Source organism: Centrocercus urophasianus, unplaced genomic scaffold (assembly GCF_019232065.1).
Source record: "Centrocercus urophasianus isolate 14NV4802_14NV808 unplaced genomic scaffold, USGS_Curo_1.0 seq_2, whole genome shotgun sequence".
Classification (NCBI taxonomy): Eukaryota; Metazoa; Chordata; class Aves; order Galliformes; family Phasianidae; genus Centrocercus; species Centrocercus urophasianus.
Window position 1 is genome coordinate 11577846 of NW_024884755.1, and position 12680 is coordinate 11590525.

Consider the following 12680-nt stretch of genomic DNA (forward strand, 5'->3'; position numbering starts at 1 on the left):
AAATGGTCTTCCAAATATATTCCTGTTATTAGAAATTGTAATACTGATTTTAATTATTCAAACTTGCTGTTGTTCTCACTAGCTGTGACTAAAGATAACTGATTGCCACACTACTTTACGTACTGCATTGCTCTGAAATTAGGACCATCAGTCAAAATAAATACTGGAATAAAACCTCACTGAATAGAGCTGTTAGATTCTTCCCAGATAGTTTAAAAGGTATATTATTACATTTTAACAAGATATATGTAACTGTGTGTTTGATGTCTTCTCTCTAGGTTGTGTGTATCTTGCCCAATTAAAACACCAAGTCATAGGAAAATATTCAAATTTAATTAAAAACCACTTAATTCCCTAGCTTGTTTTCTCTCATCTTTTTTGTTGTTGTTGTGATTTCAACCTTCTAAATCAAATCATGTTTACAAGCTGGGTTTCGGAAGTTTAATTTTCACTGTGATTGCATCTCCTTCAGGCCCATGTGAGCATTCAGAGGCCCTGCTTAAGATCTGAGCCTTTCTGTTGAGTACGAACATTGGAGAAGTTTTGCTCTTGAACCTTGCTTTTTGAGAAATGTTAATTCAGAAACAATTGGCTATGTAGGAATTTCTCAGTAATGTCTGCAGAGGCAGAAATGCAGCTCTGTACATTCTGTTGACCATTTTGAGCTTGGCAACTGTGCAGCTTACAGCCTGCATTTTGTAAATATTTCATGTACTTATTAAACATTAAGGCTAATTAAGCAGGACAGACAGATGTTCACAGTTTCTATAGGGGGCAGTCATACAGCTCCCAGAGTTTTTTTGCAGAGCTCAGGATCTAAAGGTGCTTCAGTCACATTTAGGCACCGTGAGTCAGCTCTGCAGCTGGTGGAAATTAGTGCAGTTTGAGAGATGCTGATGATTGTCTACTGTGTGAAGTTGTCCATTAGAAAAGTAAGCGTGTTAAATTGTAGCTTTATTCAATACAAAAATGTGCTTTGTTCAACAGCTTGACAAAGTTTTGCTTGCTTTCAGTAAAACTGCTCAGATGAGTAGGACCAGAGCTCTTATTGAATTGGCAGTCCAAATTCTCTCCCAGGTGCCTGTCAGAATGAAGCCATCTACGCTTAAGCAGAAGTCAGCTTTTCAGCCACCAGCACGGAGCCCCCTGGGCCACCTCACAGAGGAGCACTGGATTCCCTTACACCCTGGGCAGCACAACTAATCCTTTCTGCAATTTCTCATAACATTTCTGGAATTCTTCAGAACAATCATCAGTCTTTCGCTTCTTCTCTATATAATTAAACTTTCTCAAGCCTGAGTTCTTTCAGTGTGGCACTTTCCATTGACTTTCAGGTGTATGTGTCTGAGAATAATTCACTGAATGTTTAAGTTTTGAGCTTTCACTGTAGTACAGTGGGGTGATGCATCTTAAAAACAGTCAGAATGTATGTCTGCTTTCCAAAAGTGAGGGTTGTATCTTAAGTAAATGCTTAGTCCATCCATCTTTTTCTGTTTGAATCAGACAGCCCAGAAACATGGCACTGCACTGTTAACTTCTGAGACTACAGTATTTAAGCTTTATGTGGGTTCTTGGAGGTGGTTAATAGTGGGATTTTGGGGAAGAGTTTTGCACTTTATCTATGTGTTACTACAGGAGGGAAAAAAAAAATACTGAAGGTAGAATTACTACTTTTTTCTAAGGAAAAAAAAAAAATTGTAATTAGAGCTACTTCAGGTAAATGTATGGAGCAAGTCTGTTTTAAAAAAAAAAAAAAAACTTTGCTGGCTAAATTGCTAGTGATGACTTGAGTCGGGGGAGAAAAAAAAAATCCTCTGCTAAAGCAAACAAGTGTTTAATTTTAGGCATTAAAAAAACCATCACAGGTAAGAAGGACAAAATTAGATTGTTTGCTTTCTTGAGTGAGATCCCCTGTTCTATTCTTTAAAATTTCTACTATCCCATCAGAATCAATGCTGGATAAAATTTACCACAGTGAAATTTGTGTAAACTGTTCTGTGCAAAATAGTGCACACACATTAAGGGTCACTTAAGACTCTTCTTAAGATTAAAGTGTGGTGTAACTGAGGATTTCCCTGGTCAACATAGGTCTTTGTTGTATATTTGATGCTTCTTTCAGAATCAGAAAAAATGGTGATGGTGCAGAGTCTGTCAGGTGCTCTGTTAAGATTGGCATGTACCTTTGTGCTTTGCTGCTTTATTTCTCTTCTGTCTTCCATTTTATGCCTTCCTCACCCAGGCTCCATTTATTGCTGTTGTTAAGGCACACCTTTTCTGACAGATAAATACACAAAAGGTGAAAGATGGACCATAGAAATTGATGCTCTCTAACATTAAAAAAAAAAAAAAAACCAAAAACAATCAACAAACACAACCATTGTTGACAAATGATTGTAGATGGATGCTATCTGTTCTTTATATTGCATTTAGTGCCTCAACTTGTTGTAACCTCAACAACTTTCTCATAAGGAATCCTTCATTTTTATCTATTTTCTTCCATGCTTTGTGTTTTGAGGGAGGTATTGGAACAGTTATTCCTTTACAAAGCAACACTACATTCCTTTGTAGTGAAGGTGATTAAAGCTTAGTTCTGACCTGAGCTTTCCTTAGGTATGTCAATTATTCCAGAGTTCATACATCTTCAGTGAATGGAGGTATCTAACTTAAGTTGCTATGCTGCCTGCATTATCCAAACCTGCTAATTTAGAGACAAGCTCAGACTATCATATTTGATTGCGCTAGTTCTATTGGCAAGCAGGTTGTTTAGTGTGTATTTATCCACAAACTGCCTTTATTTCTTTTAATTTCAGTGGCACTAAAAGGCAATTTTGGAAAGGTGACCTAATTGGTCTGGTGGATAGAGGGGGAGGAGGAGGAGGGAGAAAAGGAAGGTGGCAATGACTTGGCCTGAGTTCCTGCACTGCCAGAAGCAGCAGCGCTCCTATTATGATTGATTCTATTTGAGATGCTCAAGAGAAATGAGCAGTATATGTAGTTCCACATTTCCTTCATTGTCCAGCTGAAAGGGGAGGAGGAAAGGGAATGGGTGTGTGAGGGGGAATTCATTTGCACATCTACTCAAAATGCTTTGTGCGGAGGTAAAGATGATTTGGAGGACATGAGCTGCTGCAGCATACAGATGTGTTTGTTTAGTTAATTGAGTTGTCATGGCAACTACTTCATCTTAACTACCACAGAGTATAGGTTGTCACTGGCACCTGATGACTCTAAACAAACCATTATACTTCTAAAAAAAATCAGGAAACTGTTTGGCTGCGTTACAAGTTAAAGAATGTCATTTTGATGCCCCCCAGAACACAAACAAAATCTGACTTACTTTTTAAAAGCAAGTCACTACAGCTTCTCACTGGTAGCATTTTTCTGGCTCATCCAGAAGAGTTCCCACATCATCCGGTAACTCAGGAAACATGAAATGACACAGTTGCCCAAAACCTACAAAATAAGTCAATCTTAAGAGAACGATGGTGCTCAGACGAGTCTCTGAATGTGTAATATAGCAGGGTGAAATATATTGAAATCTGAAAAAAAACAACATAGAACAGTTTGAAATTGAGTCAAGACCTGAATTTCTGGTGGAGGACCAGCCCTGGCCAAGTGGTGTTCTATCACAGCCCTCTGCTTCCTCTATGCTAGCTGGAAGCAGAAAAGGGGAAAACAGCTCACAGCAGGAATCTCACACCTTTGCTTGTGCTCAGCTTGGCACACAGACTGACAGATATTTAAGAGAAGTGAGGGCTATGGTACCCCATATGAATAGGTCTGGAAAAGAGATCATTGGCTAAAAATGGATAGAAGCTGTTCCTGTAAGTTCTTGCTGGATGGATGTTTATTTCCATGTGCCTGATACTCTGGGGTGTTCTAAGCCACAGAGTCCCTGGTGGGGTTCAGTGTGGCCTTTTAAGCAGCTGAGCCAACACAGCTGAGGCAGCAGCTCTTGGAAATGAGCAGTGAGCTGCTGAGGAAGGGTAAGCGGGAATACATACTGGTGCTGGAGACTTTGTCTCCATGCGTTGCAGATTGATTTATAGTTTGTCAGTTCCTGACAGATTGTCTCCCAGAACTCTGTGTGGACTAATCTGTGTACTCTTCCTACCCAGCTGTGAGATAAAATGTATTAGGCTAATTGAAAAGATCTTTACCTTGCTAATGGAGGGTTGTGGAAGTGCAAAATCTGCTACAGCAGCTCAGAGGATAGAAAGTAACTCAGCAAGGCGTGACTTCGATCACATACATAAATCAATGAGCAGAGAGCTGCAAGGTGTGACCTACAGGTTGTTCTAAGCTCTGTCATTGACGAGCAGCATATGCATGTTGTGTAGGTGGTGATCCCAGGGTCATCAGCACTGGATAATGTATTGCAAGTCTTGCACAAGGACTTCCTTCTTAGATGGCACTGTTCAAAGCAGAGCAGACTGTGAAGCATGTCCTATAATTCCATCAAGAAGCACATACATTAAGGGTTGGGATATGCTGTTATTTAGGCTGGACTGACCCTCTCAGAAGGTCTTTTTCCCAATAAAGGAATCTCTTGCTCTCCATAAGGAAACCTATCTCCTGCCTGAGATAACAGGAGCAGGAAAAATCAGAACCCAGCAGAAACCTATTTCCTGATTGCTCTTGCCTACAGAACCTCAGACAACTGAACTTTCATCCTGCTGCCCTAAGGGCATGTTTCATTCATATAAGACCTACATTTTCAGAATTGATTTACTAATGTTTTTTTGAGAAAATTCACATGGCTTTCTCTTTTGATGTACTTGCTTCCCAGGAAGTGATACCAGATTCTTTTGCTCAGGTGCAGTGCCTGCCCTCCTCACTCCTTGTTTCCACCCATGCTTCACTTTCAAAATGAAGTGTGTTCAATTTCCCCCCAACATCTTTTTAGCATTTATTGCCATAAGAGAAAAATCTTACAGTACAGTTTGGAGCAGTATTCATCTCTTGTGAACCTAGCTGATACTTTCGTATAGGTTCTTCTCCCTCTTTTAATTTGATTAGCATAACAGCATCTTTATCATCTCTAAACTGGAAGAACTTGGAAGTAATTTAGGGTTTCTTCCATCCTCCTGCTTAGGGGGTAACTGAGGTGACTGAAGGTTTGGCGTCTTCTTAGAAAAATTCCTTCTTTCATGGTCTTTTGGGACTACGTGAGCCAACCTCATTGATTTCAAGGACTCGGAGGAAGTTGGATGACATTCAGCAGCAGTAAGTCTGATGCTGCAGTTTAGCCAAGATAACACTGATATTTGGTTTTGATTTAGTAACTCAGTCCTTTCTCCCAATTGCAAAGCCAACCTACGTCACCTGTATGTGGGACTCCAGATACTACTCAGCATCTCCACGTTTAAAGATGGATGCTGGCTAGTTTCCCGCCATGAAAGGATGCTGCTTAGCTCATAGCTAAAATTTCAAGCAGAAAAACTTGTGTATTTTTCTTATGCAACAAAAGAAGGAAGAGCTTTTCTCTTTGATATTACAAAACAATCACTTCCTGAGAGATCTCAATTTCCTTCATACTAACTTTGCTCTCTGCATTAACCCTTTCTGACTTTTATTTTTCACCTGTAGATGTAGACAGCATTTGAATTCTCACTTTAAAAGGACAAGGCAAATGCCTGCACTTGTGTGATCCACCTGCCATGAGCTAACACTTCCAGGGAAAATACCCTTTCATCAAATTTTCTAAGCCCTTTAACAACAGGAGTGCTGAAGAATCATTTATCTCAGTTGTAACCTTGCTATGCAAGGCTTACATTAATTCCATCTCCAGAAAATCACCTTTCTTTAACGATTAGTTGATTAATGTGGAAAAGTACATTGGAAAATAAGCCTGTACTTCTTCAAAGCCCCTAGGAAACAGAATGGCACAGTCAGTCCTCTTCTGCAAGTTACAGCAAAGCAGCTCCATTTCAGACTACAATACTTGTTGTTCAGAAGTCTGAAAAATTGTAAGTCTTCCTGAACTATGAAATGTTACTACAGATGCAGTAAATCATAAAACTGGACCACTTATTCTAGCAGATATACAAATGCTCAGAACAGTGCACTTACTGATAGAACAAGTTTACCTCAAGCATTTCACTTGCATGCTTTACTTTAGTCTAAAGCATCACTTCCCTGGGTAGGAAAGGCATTACAATTTTTCAGACTCGATTCACATCTTCCTAATGTAGTGGTTTTCCTGAAAAATTACTCGAAGAAGCTGCATTGGCTCACGAGGCAGGCATCTGCCTTTTGGCTGTGCTGCAGGTTAGCCCTGGCAGGCAGCAAGTCCCACAGCTGCTCGCTTACTCCCCCACACCGCGACTGGGAGAAAAACAGAAGAGCAAAACAGAAAATGTGCGGGTTGTGATAAAGGCAGTTCGATAAGTGAAGCAAAGCAAAAGGAGGAATTTATTCAGTACCTCCCAGCAACAGGTAGATTTCAGCCACTTTCCTGGAAAGCAGGCCTTCAGTCATAGCCCCAAACTTTCCCCTCTGCTCTCTGTCCTGAAGCTTTCATTGCAGAGCACACACCATACGGCACGGGGGATCCCTGTGCTCAGGGCGGGCTGTGATGGCCGTGCCCCTGGCAGCTCCTTGAGCAGCCAGCTCCTTGCTGGCCAGGCAGCCTTCAAAACACAAGGCCTTGGCACTGCAAACACTGCTCAGCTAGAACCAAAACATCCGCACCTTATCAGTGCTGTTTGGTCACAGACCCAAAACACAGCACCACGCCAGTGGCAGTGAAGAAAATTAACTCCAGCACAGGATGGAGACCCTGCTTGCAAACTCACGTGCTTTCACGTAGTGATTGCCTGTTCCAAATGCAGTCTAACCCAGCAGCTTTGTAGCAGGCAGTCCCATTAACGTGAACAGTGCTCAAGGCAAACCAATCTCCTAATAAGCTGGGGATGAGGGCTCTGTATGGGTTTTTTGTTGTTTTTTGGCTGTTTTTTTTTTCTTCCAAGTATCATCTGATAGAGAATAGAAAAGAGTGAGATGTGTATGGAAGAGATGATTAATAGCCTGATAACACACTCCAAAGAAAGCAGAACTGTGCTGAAGAGCATCCTGTTCCTTTCCTCAAAGGCCCATTAGAGAGGGCACAACTGAAATGGTACTGAAAGCTGCATCACGACGCTGTGAGGTGAAGAGTTCTTTGTGTTGTAAGCCCAGCAGAAACTGTGCTGTGAATTTGTATAATGCCTTCAGGTCTAAATCCAAGCCAGAAGCACCACTGCTTCCAGACCAGCAATGCTTACATCCTGTGCCACTGGACTGTAACTTAGAAACTCACAAAACAGCTCAGCTTTGTAAACCTAACAGCTCAATTCTGTTGTGGATTGCTCTGGTTTGTTTTGTTTTCAGCACACTCAGGAGGCACCTGTATTATAAGTACTCAGTGAGGAAAAAAGCGCAGCTCACAAAGCCATTCAATAGACTGTAGTTTGTTGAAGAAAACTTTAATCAGAAATACAATGCATTATTAGGTGCAATCAGTCTGGAAGACAACAATCACAGACAGATGCTCCTGACGATAGCACTGTACCATAACCAAGAATATCACCTCCTTATATCCACTACAACAGCTGGATATCCTGTTCAAACATAATCCCATGATGGTTGAATTCTCATCCTTCTATACACTTCAACTCTGTGATACACTTCAGTGACATTTTTTCACAAGCTTTTAACAAGTTACTTGGGTTCTATAATTGCTGAGACCGAACTGAGTCAAAATGCCAAGTATGATTACTCTTTTTCAATGCCTGGAGCCACACAAAGTAAGTGCATAAGGCACTGTGTGCATCCCCAGAGAGCTAAGTGGACAGCTACTGACCATAGTGCTTTCAAGAGCAGGTCTAACAGCTGCGATGATTTTTAGCTATGAATTACCTTAAAGAATAAAGTTTGAATAATGTCTGAATGCGTCTGGTATTCCCAGATGGCACTGTAATATCCTGAAAAAAACCTAAGGCTATTGAGCATTTGAACAGTACTACATGGGAGCTGTGAAAGTCTATGACTGGTCATTATTCATGTGGGGTAAATAAACAGGGAAATAAGTCATACAGAATCGAAATGATGGAGTCAAGACAGGACAGCCAGTCTGCTCACATTCTGAGCCACACTTCTAGGCAATGACAGTCCTAATGTACTCATCTCCCTTAACCTTGCTCGTGGTGATTTACTGTTCCTCTCTCAGTAGTTGCACAGGCAGCAGGGGAAGAGACCAAGTGGTAATTTTTTCCTGCACCAAGTCCCCAAACAAATGGATTGTATGGCTCTAATAAAAATAGTCATAAATGAAGTTTTTTTGCATCCATCACTGAAGTACCTGAACACAATTTCTGCACAAGACAAATGAAAAAATAATGAAGAAGTGAAAGTCCGTGTGGTCACAAGATAAGTCACATTAGCATACCTTGGCCATGCCAAATCTTCTGTGACTGCTTTGTTTTCTTGTCCTTTTTAATTTAAAATGCAATTCCTGATGGCTCTGAGGAGCTTAAAGCTGCTTCTATCTACTGAAGGAAAAGGTGCAGGTCTTTGCAGTGACTACAGACAGAATTGCTTCTTTTGCCTTTATGATTCATACATTGCTGCACCAGTAAGAAAAAGCCCGTGGCCAATATAAAATAAAATAGTTACCTCAATGTGAATAAACATGGGGAAACAGAGGTTTCTCTTGGCTGCAAAAAGCAGACAAAGAAATAAATCTAGCATGCTATATTGTTAGAGGCTCCTTTGCAAACATCTTTGTTAATATAGCCAGTGCATGGATACAGGAAAAAACTAATCAATGAGGGCATTTTCCTATTGATAAGAGACGTTGTGGACTACAGGTTGGAACAGTGGCTGAAATAAGTTTCAGAACATGCTCTCAAAGCAGAAAACATGAGATGCATCTGCTGTCAAGCAAGATGGAGGCTTCATAGTGCACAGTGCTGGAAGGAGAAATGTTGAATAAGATGGAAAAGTGAAGAGAGTCCCGAGGATTTGTTTTTTACCCTGTAATAAACAGATATTTTTTTTAACAGAAGATTTTAAAGAAAGCAATATTTTAGAACACAACATAAAGACTGCACAATTTTTTTTTGTGTTAAAACAGACAAAAAAGCCCCATTGTTTTACTGTTTTTATAAGAAAATGCATCACTCATCTTAAAAATGTTTTTGATCCTTTATAAGTTGAAAGAAAATGTAATTTGATTTATGTCTCAGTGAAAACTACAGTATTCTCCATTCTAGGGGTTTGGTTCTGCCATCTATACATTGCTTCCTCTGAGCAAAGCAATGAGCCATTATTCAGGGTCTAAACAAAACCAAACTACTGAGCTACTGCAGTTTTTGATTGATTTCCATGTGGTCTGTGTTTCCAGTAACAAACATTTCTTTACCTGTCTTAGTCCAAAAGTATGATAGACCTGCAATTAGATTTCCTCTGAAGGGCAGCTGCCCTCCATGAAATCCAGGCACGAACGCTCAGAGCAGTGTCTGTGGTGAAGACAGGTTTGTCCCTGACACAGTCACACTTCGGACCTTTCATTGAATTGATGATTGTGTTCTGAAAATACAGGATTGGAATCAATGAGAACTATTGATGGTAACTGCCAGCATTCCTCCACAAGTATACTGTTCCATTTTCCTGTGCTTTCTAAACACCATTTTAATAGTCACTATTGCAAAGGATGACAGCACTTGACCAGCAGATAAGGATGGAGATCAAAGAACTCTTAATTGCCTTTTGTTCAGCATTGCTGCAAAAATAGGAGTTCTATGTTTCCTCAGTTGCCACAACCAACGAGGGCAAGACCTGCTTCTGTCCTGGGCAAGACATTCCAACTGTGGAATAGCCATCCATCCTTTGGGCATACTGACTGGCAAACAGGATACGATTCAATAACTCAGGATAAACTACAGTCTGAGATCAAAGACGAAGAGAGACAGCTTTAAATCGTTAGTCAGGGTCAATCAAAACACTCCCAAGTAATCAGCATACAGTGGGGACTACGCTAGCAGGCAATCCACTGCAAAATAAATGCCACCTCACTGTCCAAATTCACTTGGGATGTGTCAGACCCACGGTACGGTGTCAGTGAGCTGTGCCTTGGATCACTTGGGATGCGATGCCACTTGGCTGACACGTGCTAGCCATCTTACTTTCCCACTGCACTTCACCATCTGAGCTAGAACTGTAATAAGATGCCAGCTGAGTGAATCATCAGGAATCAAATGCATGTTATTCTTTATTCAACTGCTGCCTGCCTGGTCATGCATTCAAATGGCCAGATCTAAAGTGATAGAACTTTGTATTCCTTTTTACAGCACCAAATTAACTGTGCATAGCAAACAGAGGGGAATATTGATGCCATTACCAGGGGAGCAAGGGAAGAAAAAAATGCTTCCTGACCTTTAAAGTAGCGAGATGCCTCCACACGCTGCTCAGAGCAAAAGGAATGGCATCATTCTCATACGTCACAGAGAAAATTCTCGACCGTGTTAATGAGCAGGTTTTGAATCCTTGTCCAAAAGATGTCTTAAGGACAATGTAAAAGACATTTAAGGCAGCGGACTTCTCTTTTCATCAGATCTGTTTGAACTTCTCGAGGTAATGAAGGCAGCAAAGCTCCCCTGTGGCTGGCATTCTATCTCCTTTGCTCCTGAGATGTATTTGTTTACTGCTTCATTTATAGCAGACTTAGATGAAAAATTCTCAGAAATAGGCTTTAAAGAATATGATACCTGCAAACTTTCTCAAGACTAGGAAGAAAATCCCAAAGCATCACATACTAAGTATAAAGAAATACAAAAACTGTTTTTGCTGTATCTCACACCACTCATTAATGTGAATGAAAATGTTTTACTCCATTACTCATTACAGTTGTAAATAAGGAATTTCTTAGTTTTTCTGCTTTCCCCAAATACAACATGAATACAGAACCCAAGATGAAATAAGTGCTTTGTGAAAATAAGGAATATTGATCAACTCTGATTTGTAACAAACCCACAGCGCAAAGAGACAATCCCTATTCTCAAACAGAACTGAGTTGTTGCAGAGGGCTGGAAGGAGCACTCCATGCACACCCAGTTCCATAGGGATGTTCTCTGCACACACTCACTGGAATTTGAGAAGGCTCCAGGGAGACCTGAGAGCAGCCTTTGGGTACCCATAAGGGCTATAAGCAGGAAGGGGACAGACAATGTAGCAGGGTCTGCTGTGACAGGACAAAGTGAAATGGCTTCATACTGAAAGAGGGAAGATACAGACTTCATATGAGGAAGTTGTTGTTTGCAGTAACGGTGGTGAGGTCCTGGCACAGGTTGTCCAGAGAGCCGGTGGATGTCCGATCCCTGGAGACAAGCTGGATGGGCTCTGAGCACCTGATGGAGCTGTGGCTGTCCCTGTTCATTGCAGGGGAGCTCGACCAGATGGCCTTTAAAAGTCCTTCCAACTCAAGAGGTTCTATGATTCTATGAAATATTCATCGCAACTGCTTCAAACTCGAGTTGCTTGCTTTCAGTGCTTGTGTCAACCGTGAGGCACCTGTCCACCTGGATGCTCTTCCCAGCGCTGAGAGCACCCACTCGACTGACCCCAAGAGCTGAAGAAAGGAAAGTGGTGAAGAACACCTTGACCCGCCCGGCTCTTCAGCTATGTGAGGGCAGATCTGGGGAGGAGGTGGTTTACATTCCCTAAGGGGAGGGACGGGCTGGAGTTCAGGTGCCAGGCACCTCAATTAGAGACCTGAGCGCTGCGCCCTTGTTGAGCGCGACGCACGGCCGGGCAGAGCCGGGCTCCCCGTCCCGTACCGCGCACGCAGCTCTGGGCAAACGCGCGTCCCGGGGGGAACTTTTCGGCCGCGCCTCGCGAGGAGCCGGGCTCGGGGACGGCACAGCTGAGGCAGGGCCGCAGGCTGCTACCTGGGGCCGCCGGTTTCGCCGCCAGCCCGCGAGGAGAACGCCCAGCGCCCTCCCCGCCCTGCCGCCGGTTGCGACGCCGAGCCGCCGCCTCAGCTCCGCTCCGTCCCGCTCCCCCGGCCGCGCGGTCCCCTCCCGCCGCGTGGAGGCGGATGGCGCTGCGCAGCTAGTCGGTGCATTGCGGCGGCGGGCGGACCCGCGCCGTGCCCGCGGCCATTCCACACGGCGGCACCGCGCCTCGCACAGCCGCAGCCGGCGGGAGCCGCATCGCAGCCCCGCCATGGCCAAGGAAGGAGCGCAGCGAGCGGAGGAGACGGAGCAGATGATCGAGAAGGAGGGCGGCAAGGAGGCCGCCGAAAGCAGCGCGGGCGGCAGCCTGCGGGCGGCGGACACCAAGGAGATGAGAGCCGTGGTGCTGTCCGCCTTCGGGGGGCTCAACAAGCTGCGCGTGTCCAAGAAAGCCATGCCGGAGCCGCAGGAAGGGGAGCTGAAGATCCGCGTGAAAGCCTGGTCCAGTATCGCCTCTCTGCCGGGGCGGGGGCGCGCGGGGCTCAGTGCCGGGTGGGGCCGGGGCCGGCGGGTCCCTGGCGGGGGAACTTCCCCACTTGTGGCTTCCGCCGGCCGCCGCCTGTGCCCGGCATCCAGCGGGGAGCGGAGGTGGGGGTGCGCTGTCAGGAGCGGCGCCGAGACAAAAATCATCGATTTTCGTGGTGCCGTCAGGGAGACACGGGGAAAAACCGCGTGCGCCCGCGTTCA

General features: G+C 43.6%; 1 protein-coding gene across 2 annotated transcripts in view; it reads left to right on the top strand.

Moving 5' to 3' along the window:
* Positions 1–12204: 12204 nt before the first annotated feature.
* The window catches only part of VAT1L (vesicle amine transport 1 like), a 46713-nt gene continuing 46237 nt past the window's right edge, over positions 12205–12680 (top strand). For both annotated transcript variants that reach the window (XM_042821472.1, XM_042821473.1), the window contains exon 1: positions 12205–12434. In XM_042821472.1, coding sequence (XP_042677406.1) covers positions 12205–12434 — 230 coding nt within the window. The remainder of the gene's footprint in view (positions 12435–12680) is intronic.